This window comes from Drosophila teissieri, chromosome 2R (assembly GCF_016746235.2).
Source record: "Drosophila teissieri strain GT53w chromosome 2R, Prin_Dtei_1.1, whole genome shotgun sequence".
Lineage (NCBI taxonomy): Eukaryota > Metazoa > Arthropoda > Insecta > Diptera > Drosophilidae > Drosophila > Drosophila teissieri.
The window spans coordinates 7,276,761-7,293,634 of record NC_053030.1 but is presented as its reverse complement, the minus strand read 5'-3'; the positions used below and the strand labels follow the sequence as shown (position 1 = coordinate 7,293,634).

The following is a 16,874-nucleotide window of genomic DNA, read 5'->3' as shown; positions in this document are numbered from 1 at the left end:
TGCCAACCAAGATTAATATCCAATAAGATATTTATTGTTTTACTTTCTGCTAAAACGATTAATTTATTCATATTTAAAAAACCTTACTTCCTACAAAAACACATTACATTTCGCCTTAAGACTAGTTATTACAGCACTAGACAATCATTCAGACGACGACCAGGTCGGTTGAGTTTAATTCTACAACACATTCTACAGCATATCATCATCCTACTGCCTTCCCCGTTTTGCTCTGTTTGCACTGGATTCGTTTTTAAGAAGGTATTACGTGGATATGGAAAGGTTTGATATCTGCAGATCTTCCGAGTTGAGGCGCAGCATCTGCTGATCCTCTGAGTTTATGTGCACCAATTGCCCGCTATCGAAGCTGAGCAGATTGCTGAGCGTTGGCCCATTATTATCCGCTTGGTTGCCAGCGGTGTTATTATTATTGTTATTAAGGTTGGCATTGCCGTTGTTGGGATTGTTGTTGCTGGGCGCATTGTTGTCGTACTGCTGTTGCTGCTGCTGCTGCTGAAGCTGCTGCTGCTGATGGAGCGTATGCTGATTGTGCTGTAAGATGACAGGTTTGAGGTTTAGAAATAGCCTTTTCCGCAAGCAATTCAATATATGCATATTTAAGTTCTAAGTATTTCAAAGGAGATATCTTGCTTAACCCACCAGATGATTTGTGGTCAAGTTCCAGTGCAGATTGTTGCCGTTGCCAGGACCTCCGCCCGATGTCAACAGGTTGTGCATGGTGAAGGGATTGTTGAGATTGCTGAGATTATTGCTGTTGCCATTGGCAGGTGCTGCTCCTGTCGCACTTGCTGCCGCTGCTGCAACAGCTGCCGCCGAGAATTTACTTTCCCAGCCGTTGCCCCCGGGATTGCCAAAGGGATTGGCATGAAATTGCAAGGATTGTTGCTGTTGCTGTTGCTGCTGCTGCTGCTGTTGGTGTTGCTGTTGGTGCTGATGCTGCTGCTGCTGGGCAAGGACCTGCTGGGCAAACGGATTGTAGTTGCTCCCCAGATCAGTTGCTCCATATTGCTGTTGTTGTTGTTGCTGTTGTGGCTGCTGTTGCTGCTGTGGGTGGTTGGGCGACATCAGTTGCTGCTGCCCATTGGTGGGCGTCCCCGCGGAGGTTATGTTGTAGGGCGAGGGCGTACTGTTGTGGTTGTAGTTGCTCGATGGCGACAGCGGCTGGGGCGAGGGGGTGAGCTCAGGAGGCGCTCGATAGGTGAGCCCAAAGGGCTGTGGCGAGGTATCTACAAGACGAAGCGAGCCGTAGTTAATATACTTGCATATTAAACAGACGAAACCGCATTTACGAGGTACAAGTAGGGGATATTATGTTCATTGACGTTGGAACTACGGTTTTTAAGTTTTATTGCACTGAACTCACCTCTTGGTTCCGTTTTAATGGGCGGTATGTTTTGTGTATTCCAGCAATTCATGTTAGTTTGTCCTACAATAAAACAAGCAATCAAAGTTAACAAATAGCAGATCAAAAATAAAGTTCAAATCGAACAGTACAAGTAAAACAAACAATAAACAGTACATGCAAACAGAAAAAAGACCAATACAGGAGGCAATCTCAAAAAACAAATAGTTTTCAGAATCGTTAGTGCGGCATACAAATCTAAAACTCTGCCTGGGCAATATTAAAAACTAGCTGTCATTGCCAAAAACTAAATGATCAAAATAATACGAGTCATGCATATCAATTTTTAAAGTAAAATAAAAAAGCCAAAAAACCGAAATAAACTGTTTCGAATTTTGAAAAAACTTACTCAGAACTGTAAACACTTCTTCGAAGTAAGAAATCCTAGAGCAAAACTTACTTCAACCTTTAAACAGTTCCTTTTTAATAAAAAAAAACCTTTTTTTATTTATAAATTTTGTTTTTTTCTGTTTTATTAAGCTACAATATTTTATACAAAATATTTTTACCAAACTTGTAATTTTCCGTATATAAAAATATCAAATATTCTTCGCATGTAAACGAGTAGAAAAGCGACAAAAATTTCATATTGATTTCAAATCAATTTCTCTTTCTTGACTATAATTCGACTATTCGTGTAAATCAATATATAAATATAGCGGGGACATTCTTCCCTTTACGTAGATCTCGTGGTGTTTTAGGTGAGTGGACTTGTGCATTGATTGAGTGCTTTCCAATAGTTTCTAAGAGTCTATTCGAGTAATACGTCATCTGAGGCGATGATTTGTTAAGTAGTCTTTGGTATACCGAAAAAACATCAAATATATGACGATTTGATGATTTGACTAGGTAGGATTCAGTTGGATGACTAGCATCTCAAAACAAAGTATATACCCAAGTGGATCCAAATGGAACGCATGGGAGAGAGTCGACTCAAAGTAGCGACAGACACAATAGAGGATAGAGAAGACCGACACCAGTTTAGGAAAAATCTCAACAGTCAACTTACTGCCATCCTGGTGGTCATTCTGCAACTGCTGTTTCTGCTGCTGCTGGAGCAGCAGGTGCATGGGATCACCGCCAGTCTTCTGACGTTTCCGCCTCAAGTGCGCTGGATCTATAAGACAAAATATACACACCGTGTTGTAGGTACATGTGATCGAGTTTTCCGTTTCAATTTAAACAATATAGTCGATTCCATTGGAAAATCTTACACTACTCTGAAAATTGAGTGATTTCGCTTAAATACAATAGTTAGGTTGGCCCCTTTTAAATGGGCCACCTGGACAACAAACAAATTATTGGGTTTGACCCATTTCTCTGGGGTCTTTTGCCTGGTATCACTTACAAATTATTTGGGGATACTTTTAGCACAATTTTCAATTATACAACAAATACAAATTCATAAAGGTTCTGAAGACATTACGCTCCAGCCGGCCTTACAACAAGTGGACAATTTGTGGTGCCAGAGTTTATGGAAATACAATATTCCGAGAAATACAATACAATTTCCACTGGCTTGAAGCCGACGTGCTTCGTTATTGGGTTTCGTTAGAGGATTTTCCTCGGTTCGTTTGCCTATAGAGAATATAAACAACAAATCAACAAATCTAGAGGCCATTTGCAGCAGCCAGTCGCTTGGCCACCTCATCCGGCGTTAGGATCTCGCCAGCATCCACGGGAGCATAGTAGGCGGAGGTCTCATCAAATTCACTGGCCGCCGCAAGTGGCGGAATACTCGTGTACAGGGCAAAGTGCTCGGCCTCGGTTAGGTCGATGTTGGGGTCCAGCTGGACATTGAAGTGGGCTTCGATGGAGCTGACCAAGTTATGCAGACTTTGTCGATCGGCAATGGCAACAAGTTCCATTCCGCCCTCGGTAATTGGTATGTCCGCCAGCTGTAGGGCAGAGGCAGTGCGTCTATCCAATCCTGCTCCCACCGAAACGGTGCTGGATTGGGAGTAGCCTGCTGTTCGCTGCTGCTGAGGCAAACTATTGGCACTGTCACCTTTCAGCGGTATGTGCACCACATCAGCATTTAGGTATGTGGGTCTCTTTCCGGAAACACTGCTCACACTTCTGCCCACTGGCTTGGCCAGCTTTGATCCTGGTTTCTTGGCCTTGACAGGACTGGATTTTGCAGGCGCTGGACTCGAGATGAACGGGGCTGCTGACTTGGAGGAGCGCAGAGATGCCCTCATCGGGTCCTGCATGTTAAAGTGACCTATACTCGGCTCCCTGCTAGTTGCTTTGGAATCCATTAGCGAACTGTTCTCCTGCCCCAGATCTGGTTTGCTCTTGCGACGCGAAAAAAGTTTCGAAAAGAATCCCGGTTTCTTCTGTCTGGGCAGAGTATTGAAGTTCGGGTTCCTTGGAGCGGGAGGGAGTCTTTTGTTTAGCGGAGACTCTCCTGCAGATGGCCTGGTCTGAACCGTATTAGCCTCGATTGAACGATTCTCGGCATTGCTGTCCTGCTTGCGAATTCTTTTCGGTGGCAATGGCGGCAATTTCTCCTCTTCTGGAGGAAATGGAACTGTAAGAATTGCCGGCGGGACTGGGGGAACTGGTCGCAATGGAGTCTCCGGCTTACGGGCCTGTGAGTTCACCTCAACGGGATCGTAATGCTGCTGGGCATCTTCGGGGGCGCATTGCGACATGGGGGGAGTTGGAGGCATTATGTCATCCATGGGTATGAGGACGGGATTCTTGAAGGCAATCTGCAAGCTTGTGTAGGTAGCAGCGTCATCGAAGCTGTCCTCCACCTGCAGCGGAGCCCGACCCTCAAATCCAGCCAACTCATTTTGTATGGTATTCTTGTACGTATCCCGCTGAACTTTGAAGTCCGTGTATATCTCATCCAGTTCAGCCACGGTCTCAAGGAGTTCGTCAAGGGTCTTATCGCTCTTCGATATCTCAAGGGCCGAGTCCAAAACATCTGCCTCAGCAGTGGGACTGGGTTCATGGACTTGCTGTTCAATCTCGCTGGACTTCATCCACTCGGTGATCTTATCGTTGGCCGTCAAGGGACGTGGCTCCAAATGCTGACCCAAATCCAGTTTCTCCAGTTCCCGTACCTTCTCATCGATTATCGTGTCGATCTCTTTTTCCTGCTCGGATCGCAGGCGATGGGCCTCGGCCTCTGCCTGAACATCCGCCGCCTCCATGTCCTCGGGAATATGATCAGAGGTGTGATCGGGCAAATTATCTGAAGCCTGATCGAAAGATTGCTGCTCTGGTAGTTCCTGATCCAGCTCCATCGGTTCCTCCAGCTGAAAAGATTGCTCCTGTTGTTGTTGCTGTAAATATTGCTCCTGCTGACATGATTGCTCTTGTGTATATTGCTCCTGCTGCACTGACTGCACTGAATGCTCTTGTTCGAGAGGTGGCTCCGATTGCTGAGATACCTCTTGATTAAAGTTAATTTCCAAAGGTATCTCACGTTGGACCTCTATTTTCGGTGTATCCAAATCGATAACCTCAATCGTTGGCGCCTGCACTTCCCGTCTGGCGTCCAACCTGAGGATCTGCTGAAAGAGATCTTCGTCGGGCTTCCGCTTGAGGTGCCGATGAAGATTCCAGAATGTATGTTTACCTGAGTCCATTGGCACGTACTCGAAGGGCAGTGCCTCGCTGGTAACTCCATCCGAAGGACGACGCAGTTGGATAAAGACCTAATGAAACATATTATATTTTAAGTGCTGCTCTGAACCGTTCTTGATTGTCATTTCCTCACCTTGGCGGGCTCTGTGATTTCCAGGGTATGATAGCGCGGCGTCTTAAAGGTAATGGCAGTCTGCTTGTGGACATCGGTGTGCTGAAAGTCACCAAAGGCCTCCCAAACACTCTGGCCATTCTTCTCCTCGAAGAATCGCACGGCAATGTCCTCCTTGGCCACCTTCTCGCAGAGCAGGATGATCTGGGTATTGCCAAGGACAGTGGCCGAGCAGCTGCACAACCGGCAGATGACAAGGTCGGACATGGCCTTCTTATCGAAGATGGGCTCGGAAACCACCGGCGGCAGTGGCGAGGTGAATCGACCCTTCTGCTCGCTCTCCATGAATACTTGAAAGCACAATCGCACCGAGTTCAGATCAATGCTCGAGGGCTGGAAACGATGCGAAAAGCCAGCTGAAGGTAGCAAATGGGAATTGTGAGTCCTAAAGACCAAATCATTTTTGCTTAGCAAGACTTACTCTTAAACGGATCCACACGGATCTCCTCGCGCGCCTTGAGCGCCGCCTCGATGTCCTTCTTTTTGACACACTGGATACCCAAATTGCTAAACACTGCTCGCATTGTCTCACTATTAATCTCTAGTGTGCAGACGCCCTTCTTGCAGCCCTCCTTGCCAACCAAATTGTGGGGATGGGGACTGAAATGAAAGGTGTTTTGAATACCATACATTAAAGTGTTCTAGTGCAATTTGTTTGGGGCTTTTTATATATCCGACTCACCGATATGGCGTGTCCTTGGTGACACAGGAGACGACAACCACGGCGCGTCCCTTGTAGCCCACAATCTCGATGGTCGGATAGGTCTTGTTCTCCGGCGTAGAGTTCACGCCCGGAATGGATCCCGCCGAGCGGCCCTCGCATTCGTAGCGGAACCGCAGAGCCTTTCCCGCCGGTTGCTCAGTGATCTTTACGTAGGGTTTCTTCCGCACATTTTTCGTGGACTGTGACAGTTGCTGCTGCTGCTGGGCGGGCAGTCCGTTGTAGTTGAGGCTCTGTTGGCCGTCCGCCGCTGGAAGCTGCCCAGGAGCGGCTCCATTGTTCTGGTTGGGAAACATTACGTGGCCAAGATATTAACTGAAATTAAATAAAAGTAACATACATTAAGAAGAGCTTCCAAATATAAATACATAAATATTTATACATATTTTTGTATACCCCTTACTTATGGAGTGAAAGGGTATACTAGATTGCAAAGTGTAATATGTAGCTCTTGATTAGGATCACTTGCCAAATCGAACTAGCCATGTCCGTCCGTATGAAAGTCAAGTTCTCGGGAACTGTACATTTTAACGTTCAGACCTTAAAAAGTGTTTTTATTTTATTTGTTTTATTTATCATTTGTGTTTTTTATTTCTATCGATATGCTCAAAACGGTTTGATTTGTTTTATTAGTTGGCTAGCTAAGTAACGGGTATCTGGTTGTCGATGAATTCAAAAATAGCTTTCTCTCTAGTTTGTAATTATGAAATATAACTTTAAAGCCTATAGTCTTCCTTAGTTTTTACAAAACAAGAAAAGTTTACATAGAAACATGTGCATTCAATTCCAAGATCTCACACAATACAAATTTCTTATAGGATCAACCAAACTGTTCATTTCAGAAACAAACAATATTTTGATTGCAATTGTTGCGGATGAAATTTTGGGAATATTTGTTCTTCTTAATGCATATTGCTTTAGCGTTGCTATAATGCGCCAGAATAGTATCTATTGTTAAATTTTCGTCCATCTGATTTCATGTTACGGCCAATGGCAAACGAGACACAATTCCTTGGCAAGCAAATCGAAGGCCCCCAGACACGCCAAACGATGACGACGCTGATCGAAAATAAAGCCTCGAAGACTCGTGCAACGATCTGCTATATAAGAAAGATTCTCCTGACCACTGGCTATGACGAACCGAACCGTAACACGTCTGGCAGAAAACGGAAAAGGTGGAAAACTCTCCCGCAGACCCCAAATTTCTGCGTGGGTGGTCGATCTTTGTGCGATAGACAGCATTAATTACACTTTTTAGGGGTCATTAGAATTAGGAAAATTGTATATTTTCATAATTTGCATCGGCATCTGATGCATTTGCAGTGGGTGCGTTTTTCGATCTGTTTTTTTTCCTTTTCGCCGGGTCCGGCCCCGGTCTGGTCCGGTGTAGTCCGGCTAAAGCTCCGGACGCCTTGTTTAAAAATAACATTTTGCGTAACGCGGCCACAAAGCGACAAAAACTCTGCCTCCCATATATCAGGTGGTATATATAGGAGCCCCATGTACATACATATACATAGATCGCCTCGCAGACTGGCCTCCCCGGAGCTGGGATAGCGTTGTGGTTTGTTTTATTTTTCGCGAGATTGGAGCAATTCAAACAAAACATTTTATATTATCAATGATGGCGCAGAGCATTGTCAACGACTCGGTTGCCGATCATCCCAATACGCACTAAGATCTACTAGATATACATGAGTATGAAGACTAAGTGGCTATGTGACCTCAGAGTAGCTTCTCTGATCGTGTCTAGACATTGGTCTGCCGTGGGCCAAAGACGTCAATGGCTAAAAAAAACTAATGCCCATGCATTGGTCCGAACCAAACTTAGCTGATTTGTCGGGGTAAAAAAAGAGGAAGCCAGGAAACGTGTGCCAATTCTGTTGATATACGCAAAGTGAGGAAAATGCTATACCTTACAGGAAAAAATATTTTAAAAAAATTTGAGGACCTAGGCTGTTTTTAAATTGATGACATACAACAAATTGCGTTTATCTTCCATAAGCCACATCGTCATCAAGTCGAAAATAATAGACTCATTAGAAGTTTAATCTTTAATCTTATATGCATACAAAAGAAAAACATAGTCGTGGCGGTGATTGTGTCCTCATATATGTATGTGTTACTTGTAGCCTTTTAAGTAATATAAGTTTTTCAGGAAAATTTCTTTAAGACATACTTTCCATTTGTTTTGAGTTATCAAAATATAAATGTATACCATACACATCTGTTTTATTTCTAGAGGCATTCGGTTTTCCGATAAGTTTCGCAGCTGCCAAACGCTTTTTGTGCGTCAACTAGAAATATTTCCCTTATAAATCAAGTCTAATGGGACAATGATCAGCATTAAATTAAAGACGAAAAAAATCAATGGACCCAGCAGAACGGTAACCTTAATAGCTACCGACATATAATAAATCAAAAGACTTTTCCCACGTGCTGATATTTCTCCATTATTTTAAAGAAATTTGGTTTGGCTTGAAAACCAATTGGTGAGGACAAAAACCAATCAGCGTGCACAAAATATTGGGGAAGAATTACGTCATAAAATAATTTAAGTTTCGGTGAATATGAAAAGCTAGTTGGCCAACAGCCAACAAATGTAATACATATGCAATTCGGTTCATGTATATATTACACATACGTATTTATCTTTATTTAATTTATGAGAATTGAGCGATTGATCACCTTTCAGTTATCACGGCCAAACTTTGATGCGAAGAGTTCACCACACGATAAAATAGAAAATTTTCGGGTATTCAATAGGCTTTATTATTTATTAATTGTAATGTTGAGTTGTTTTTTTAACTATATGATCCGTCTTTGTGTTTCTAGCTTTTGTATTAAACTGGGCACCTATATACTCGTATCTATAGGTGTTACCTAGAGAAATGTTTTTGAAGAACCGATCAAACACACGCGGAAACCGTCTTGAGTTCTCGCCAAATGTCTGAACACTGAACAGAGAAAATTTTGTTGAGAAGAAACACAGAATTCTTTATGCACGCCTGCCTAGCAAAAGTTTTGTCGTCGAGCTTTCTGCTATTTTTATTTTCACTAATATTTTAAAAATGTATTTTCTTAACATTTTTGGCTTGCGAGCACGCGTATGTACGTATGTACTCGTTTATTTGTATCTGTCATGAATTTATTGCTTTGCTTGCAAGGAATTTTCTCTTTCGACGAGCAAGTTGTCCCAATTTTTGGGGAACAAAATGTTGACTTCCTTTGCTGGCGGCGTGTAGCAAGAAAATGGATATTCAGAGTTAATGTCCGATGTCAATAAACTTTTGCTGGCAATTGTGTAAACAATTAGACTCGAATTTTATTAATTTGTAAGCAATTGACTCTAATGTTAACAAAAAATTGTTACTTTGTATTACAATGTTAAGAATTCATGCTTGTATTTGCCGGGTGATGTATTCGTGCCATTTATATGAAAACACCAATAACGGATAATCTATGTATTCTATCGAATATTCACACCTTACAATGTGCTGACCCCAACGAAAATGAGTCACCTTTCATTGAGGGAAAGAACCGAATCGAACTAAATGCGCCTAATCTAAGCGAAAGATGCAAAGGTATCTGAAAATTAACATAAACTGCATCAACAGCGGATTGTTTGTTTTTGCCGTGAATATAAACAAATTATTCAAGTACATTTGCTGTATCGAGTAGGCATATGGTTTTAGGCTTTGGGATATATTGGCATTTCCGTTTCATTTCCGCGGCAAAAAAGAAAGAAAAGTCGCCACTTGTCACCGTTCAATCTGCCTTGAGCACTTGGCGCCAGTTCAGAAAGCTCTCTAATGAGTTTGTAAAACCCAATTATACGATCTATGCTGGGCAGAGGATATATAAGATATATGTACATATGCCTCTGCCAGAATGAATGGATGCATTATATTCGTACCAAGAGATTTTTGAAAACAAAATATCTCGATTTTGACTGGGCCACAAACCACAAATTTCCACGAAACACAATGAGTCACAAAACAAATTTCATGCTATGTACACATATATACTAAGATATGCCAGGAATTTGCTCGTGTGCCACCCACTGTTGGCTAAAATCATTCACTAACTACGTGACTTTCTCATTGAGGACGTTGGGAATCGAACAAGAATAGGTCAGTTACCCTGAAAATTAAATCATATATGTAGGTTGAGCAAATCAGAGTACCGGAAATTCCCATAGTTTCAGTCGATTGACCAATTGAACATGTCATTCAAAGGTTAAAAAGAATAAATCTGCTACCAATTTAATTGCAATACGAGTTGACGCCCATATTAAGTTTTGTTTTATTCGCTGCTATGTATGTTGAGATTAGAACCACTTGCAATCAAACAAATTTGCCACCGTCTATTCCCGTCAGATAGAACCTGCAGACAGGCGGTATTCAGTCTGATAGTGCTCAGATGTGAACGTAGAAAATCCGAAAAAAACTCAAAGATAACCAAAAATAAGATTAGAATATAAAAATACAACTGAATGGCGATAACCTGAGTCTGTATCGATAGTTCGTTTAAGTGTTGTTGCAGGGGGGCTATATTGGAATTTCTGATCGTTTTGCCCTTCATTTGCTCAGAACAATCCACACGATGATTTCAGAAGCAAAAAGTCTTTGCTCTCAAGCGTAATCCACTCGTTCGGCGATAACTACTTTTGGCGAAAAATAAAAAAGTCAAGTAAACAAAATAAAACGAAAACATTTCGTTTCGATCATTTAACATGCTAATTTTATGCAATTTCCAATAGCTAAGACACACAGAAAAAAGTTCTTTTGGCGCCAGCACCACAAATTAAGATTAAGATCAACATCAAAGCATCAATAGCAGCCAAAAATTCCTCTGTGGAACGGGTTCCGCAAAACTAAAAAAAAAAAAAAGAACTCCAGACAGACAAATGGTTTTTAACGATCGTTGGCGTCAAGCAATTTACAGCTCAAATAAAAATAAATAACCGATATGCTGACAAATCGGTGGAACTAGTTGCCAAAAGCTATGTTATGCATGAAAACAAGTAGTCCCTTATCCTTGTATTCCACGCAAAAATATGTTTGTTAAATAAGCTATCAGCTTATTTATTATTCTTGTGACTTGTGACTTCCGGCAAAAATGCAGATATCTTATCCGTATCTCCAATTATAACGGTCACGCTTTCTTATCGAGTGGTTTAAATAATATTCGCCTAAAATAGAATCCCTATTGATTGATGATTTGCATAGAGGGCCTTACCCAGCGCCAGATCGTATCAATCATGACTCGGATTTAGCATACGGGGAAACTACCAGTGGATATACGGAATATCATCTATTGACTTGGCCTTAGATCTCTGTTAGCACACAAATCTCGACTCGAGCTTTGTAAATCGCCGATGACTTGCTGGAAACGAATTCAGCGATTTTAGCGCTTTGTTTTTCCTTGGTCCCGAGACCAGTCTCTGCTCTGGTATTATGAGTCAGCACCCGGTTTGCATTTAGCTTGGCTGCAGTTTTCGATATTACACCGTATTAGCTAAAAGCCTCTTTTCATAAATACCTGCGAGTTAATCCAAGGACCACTGAACACTCATCACAACTTGGGTTTCTCTTTTCTTTTGATTTGGCCAACACAAAACGCACAATAGCGGCACCTTGTTCTTAAAAAATTGGACTTTCAATCGACTAGTTTGCTGCGACTAAAAAATAACATCGAACCGCAAGGAAAATTTGAAAAGTATAAATAAGAATAACAGAATGTTGCGCTTACACGACCGAAGGCGCATCGAGTCGATCTTAGAATGAAACAATTGAAAACCTCTCCGGCGTATTTGAGTGGCCGCAAAAATAAATAAATACAAGGGGCAAAAGCTTTTCCACGAGCCCCACCCCCTCGGACCGCCAGCCCCGCACCACCCACGTGCTCGTAAGAAACTTTCATTTATGGCGACGTCGAAAAGCCACTGCGACTGCGCTGCCATGTACACAGGTGTTTCGGTTGTATTATTTAAGTTTATCGTTTGCATTCATCGTAGATTATTTAATACGCAGGTGGGTAATTGCAGCCCAAAAAACTCAACAAAAACTGCGGTTACACTGCAAAGGATGTTCTATAAGTTTTTGGGAAATCTATACCACCAATTGTCATGCAGGAATTGTGAGCAACGTTGAGCAAAGTTGAACTGACATAAAAACCCTAATCCTAGCCTCGTTAAATTAAGTTTTCCATAAATTTTTTACATACTCGTATGTATTTACATAGTCAAATAATAACGCTATAGTCGAACTCCCCGACTATCAGATACCCGTTACTCAGCTAGAGGAAGTGCGAACGAGAAATTTTCTCATTTTTCTTCATTGATCCAAAACAATCAGATAAAATAATAATTGTGAAAATAATAAAACTAAAAACAATTTAACAATTTTTCACAAGTGTGGGCGTGGCAGGGTTTTAGGCATTAGAAGGGGCAATGCCAATATTTTTTGGTATACCGATAGAAATTGGCAAGATCAACATTTTTTTTTAAGTTTTTAACTGGAATCTACATACAAGCTTATTTTCAACATTCTAGCTTCTACAGTTCCGGAAATCGAGGCGTTCATACGGACAAACGGACAGACGACTATGGCCAGATCGACTCGGCTAGTGATCCTGATCAAGAGATTATATACTCTATATGGTCGGAACGGCTTCCATCTACCTGTTAGATACTTTTCAACAATTCTAGTATCCCTTCTACCCTACGAGTAAGGGGTATAACAACTACAACTGAAAAATATTAATCCAGCAAAGTGACCAAGTCTTGGTTTATCTAACCTTAAATGTGTGAATAATGGTTGATAAATCACAACGTTATTGCAGTAAACATTCTTTCGAAACGATAATATCCCAATGACTCAAGAAGGTTATATTTTGTTTAATAAAAGATGAATTTCTTTGTAAAGATATTCTGCGACGTTAAAAGCAATAGTTGTGTACATAAGTATGTGCATTACAAACTCAAATAACAAGACCCTTTTGAAGAACCCAGCCATTAGGATTTTCCACCGCACTTAATAGATCCGTGCTATCAAAGTTCAGAATCAATAAATAAAGCTAGGCTCTATAAGGGGACTCACCTAAGTCAAGGAGTGATCTGAAAACTTGCTATATGCATTGATCACTGGGTTTGTTAAGTAAATCAAGCACCTGAAATTCAACACGAACCAATTAGTACACTTTTATTTGCATTATTTGTTTAAATTGTATTGTTTTAATTGGAAACTTAGTCAGATGCAAAAGCTAAATAAGCCATTTATTTATAGTTGAGAAATATGGCGCTTTTTTCATGTTAATGTTAACACGCACACACACACGCACGGCCAGGAACCGGTTTATTTATTATTTTTTATATATAAAATATTTGTCTTCTCTCTCTCACTTTCTCTCTTTCTGATTCTTTTTATTTTATTCTTTTTAACTTTTGCGCGCGCACAAAGCGGGTGCGATAATATCGATAATAACAACAAAAACAACGGATGGGGGAGAACAGTTCGAACAGAAACTAATGAAAAGTTAAGAAATCGAAGACCGAAGAAAGAGAGAGTGGGCAAAGAGCGCGAGAGAGACGTGACGTCGATTTCTTCTAGGGAATTCCGGGCTTTATGCTTATGCGATCATCGACTGAATACTACTTTTGTTTTTGTTTTTCGATTTATTCGATTACTATTATTTTATAATTTAGGGTATTTTGTTATCGCGCTCGGGCACCCATTTTCTTTGGTGATTCTTGCGATGTCTGTGGTTAATGTGTGGATGTGCCGTGTAATCTAATCGGTAAAGCGTTCAGTTTTAATCGAAATTATCAATACGTGCGCCCGAGTTTTTTTTTCGTTTTTTGTTCCGTTATATTTGTTGGTCTCTTTTTTGTCACTCGTAATACGAAAAAGCAAGTGAAACTTGCTTAGAGCTCAATTGAATTTATGCGTTTTTATGCAGCTCTTTTACTCTTTTACGTTTTTTTTTATCTACTGGTATTTCAACCTGCCTTCGAACTCTAGAAGAGCAGAAGAGAGCGGGAGCTTAAAGCACAGCGAAAAAGGTAAATAAGGCACAATTGGAGGTGGAGATAAAATCCCCGCACCACACGCACAACCAACCGATCTCGACGCCCGCGATTTGAACACTAACCGAAAAAACTGCCCTCCAACAAGAAACGGACGAGCCAAACTTTTAATAACGTATGCGCCACTGAAAAATACCGCAAAAGTTGCAGATCGCGGAGCTTTCAACGGAGTTAAGTCGGCACTCGTCGGCCACAAGCTCTGCTCTTCGCAGACTCGACTTAAGCTCCGAAGAGAAACAATCCGAAGAGTGCGAGATCAGCCTGTGCTGAGTCACGTACGATCGAAGTTTTCCACTTGCGACTTACAGCTTAGTGATGTCTACATCTTCCACAAATCCGAGTTTCGAAGAATACGCGACGATTCCATTAAGACGAAACAATATATGTACATATATAAATACTAATGCATTATCTGACTGAAACCGTTTTATCGGTATGCAGACCAATTGTTTCTATATAGAGTTTTTTAAATGTGTCACCACTCTAATCTAGAACAGGTACTGTATTGAAGGATGCATCACCTTTTCATAGAAGCTTCTTAGTGGGATCACTAGGGAGCAGAACTCGAAGAAAGTATAAATTATACGTTTCAATGTTTAATATTAATTTCGATTAAATAGTGAATTCCGAAAAAATGAATAATAGTTTACGTAACTATTTGGAGAGTTCGGCCAAATCCACCAAGACGAATACAAAATTTGTACTATTTAATAAAAACCCATTATTCAGAATTTGTATAAGCTTTGATTAATTAGGCACAAATGCCTGCCTACTACTTGTTGCTTTCTTCAAGTTAAATAAATTTACAAAAAGTTAAATAATGGTTTATTAATTATAAAAATATGAACACCCAACTGCCATAGTCGAGCTTATTTGTCTCAGTGTCTTGCACTTATGACTCATCTCCACGAGCGACCGCTTCCGAAAAGCTTTTTCAGCTTTTATGAATGAAACGGCATGGAGCACTTACTATCTGTGTGTGTGGCTGCAACCCATCCTTTTTTTACCCCCCTTCCACCCATGAGGTTGGGGGCCTGAATCAGCGTACGATTCCTGGAAAAGGATAATATCCTGCGCCGGCATTTGTTGTGGCATTAATTTCCACTCCGGCAGAGTCTCAATGCCGTGACTCACTTGCTTCGTGCTCAGCATTCCGGAGCAGCTTTCGCTTTCCGGGCGGAGGACCTCTGACATTCAAGATGTCTTGTTCCGCGGAATTTGATAATATTGCTGATTCACCTTGCCGGAATTTGGGGTCAATACTGCTGATAGTTGATAAGGATTTATATGCTTGGGTTTTCCCGGTAATTAAACCAAATTATTAAAAATAAATGATGTCTAAAAAATGTATTTGACACATTCTTTGGAAAACGAAATATTATCAGTAAGGAATATGCGTACGTTTATAAGTTCATTAACAATATGACAGATATGGATTTGTGTTATTTTTTTTGTGTATTAAAAAAACTTACTGAAACATATTATACACAAAGGTCTTGAATTATGCGCTTTTAACACTCGTTTTGCAGAACATTGTTTTTTAATGGGATAGTCCGTAACACGAAATATACATGCTTAAAAAGTTCATCCCAATTCTACCTCTACCTAAAAAAAAGGACTTTCCGCCATTATCGTAATTCGTTATCAAAAACCACACGGGCACGAAGGTCGTGCAGCCTGGTAAACATACATATGTACATACATACATAAGTGCACATGAGCTAAGCACGAATAAATAAGAATTATGTCAAATGTTAGTATTGAAATTCCACATGAATTGCCATCGCCACCCGTTGAATTGGTGCGGGAATCGCGGGACTAAGTCAACTCGCAATGTCTTGATGGCACGAACGTAGAACAACAACCCGGTTAATGGAGTCCAGACATCGATCAAACAATGGTGCAAAAGCTCCCACACCCTCGAAGCCAGCAACCAATTGCAGCGGGTTTTCCATGAAAATCACGCGATATTCGTCCAGTGCCGCGAGGTAATTTTTAATGGATCCTGCCCCTTATAAGCTGACACGTGCTAAGGCAGTCATTTTCATGTGCATGTGTACGCTGTGTATACATATGTACGGCATTATTGATTTTTCCGGTTGTCGGACTTTCGCCTTAAACTCTTTGAACTTCCTGTGGCACGTGTCCTTGACAGCGGTAGGGCAACTAACCCGACAATGTTGTCGGTGTTCCATTCAATGTGAAGGCGACAGTGAAGTTGGTATTTACCCCCATAGCTATGTACGTAGTACACGGCGAGTCACTTTGACTTGCTAGAATTGTGCCACGCCTCTGCCCCAAGGACCTTGCACAGGTTGCGGCGGCCAGCTCGTCCGGTATTTCATTCAATGATTTGCATAAGCAAATCGACGACTTAAAAAGAGCCATGACCGAATCACAGAACTTGGTAAATAATAATTAAAAACAATATTCAAAAACAATACATATATTTTGAATCAAAAATGTATTGATAAAGGCTCAGCTCTAGGTCATCTGTGCAAATACTTCATTTAAATACTCTTGATTAATCCAACTTATCTGCCTCGATTCAAATGTTATTTAACTCATAATTCCTATTTCCTAAATCCATTGATATTTCTACTTAAACAATAAAAGTACCAAGCTTTCCAGTAATTTAGTTTATTGAATAAATAAAATAATGTAGTAGGGGGTATTTAAAGAACAGTATTGCATTTCGACACAGTATGCCAACCCGAAAGTCCTTGAGAACCATTCGAGGGTGCGTGCAAATCGTCAGTTAACCCCTGATGTCCTTGTCCGATTCCACGTATTTGTTGCGAAAAAACCAAGAAAAGCTAAAGATTCAACTTTTGTAAACTGAGGTAGCGTTGTTTAAAACTTCATGATA

The 16,874-nt window shown here is 41.0% G+C and overlaps 1 protein-coding gene across 4 annotated transcripts; it reads right to left on the bottom strand.

The window, feature by feature from the left end:
* Nucleotides 1-30: 30 nt before the first annotated feature.
* Nucleotides 31-14,013, bottom strand: LOC122612400 (embryonic polarity protein dorsal). 4 transcript variants are annotated; one of them, XM_043785985.1, is made up of 10 exons: nucleotides 13,928-14,010; nucleotides 13,020-13,089; nucleotides 5,878-6,231; nucleotides 5,617-5,795; nucleotides 5,157-5,551; nucleotides 5,016-5,094; nucleotides 2,433-2,540; nucleotides 1,385-1,447; nucleotides 661-1,247; nucleotides 31-552 (listed from the first exon to the last, which is right to left on the bottom strand). In XM_043785985.1, the coding sequence occupies exons 3-10, from the start codon at nucleotides 6,210-6,212 to the stop codon at nucleotides 265-267; spliced, it is 2,034 nt and encodes a 677-aa protein (XP_043641920.1). In that variant the 5' UTR covers nucleotides 6,213-6,231; nucleotides 13,020-13,089; nucleotides 13,928-14,010; the 3' UTR covers nucleotides 31-264. The 4 variants fall into 4 exon arrangements, with proteins under 4 accessions (XP_043641920.1, XP_043641917.1, XP_043641918.1 ...); XM_043785982.1 differs by lacking the exons at nucleotides 31-552; nucleotides 661-1,247; nucleotides 1,385-1,447 and having other exon boundaries at nucleotides 2,402-5,094; nucleotides 13,928-14,013; XM_043785983.1 differs by lacking the exons at nucleotides 31-552; nucleotides 661-1,247; nucleotides 1,385-1,447; nucleotides 13,020-13,089; nucleotides 13,928-14,010 and adding an exon at nucleotides 11,461-11,685 and having other exon boundaries at nucleotides 2,402-5,094.
* Nucleotides 14,014-16,874: the final 2,861 nt, after the last annotated feature.

Excerpts from the sequence above, each read along its gene's own strand:
- LOC122612400 (XM_043785982.1), bottom strand. The coding sequence starts at position 6,212 with ATGTTTCCCAACCAGAACAATGGAGCCGCTCCTGGGCAGCTTCCAGCG. Across the intron at positions 5,796-5,877 it reads ACCAAGGACACGCCATATCG|TCCCCATCCCCACAATTTGG; the intron begins GTGAGTCGGATA and ends CTTTCATTTCAG. Across the intron at positions 5,552-5,616 it reads CCGTGTGGATCCGTTTAAGA|CTGGCTTTTCGCATCGTTTC; the intron begins GTAAGTCTTGCT and ends TGCTACCTTCAG.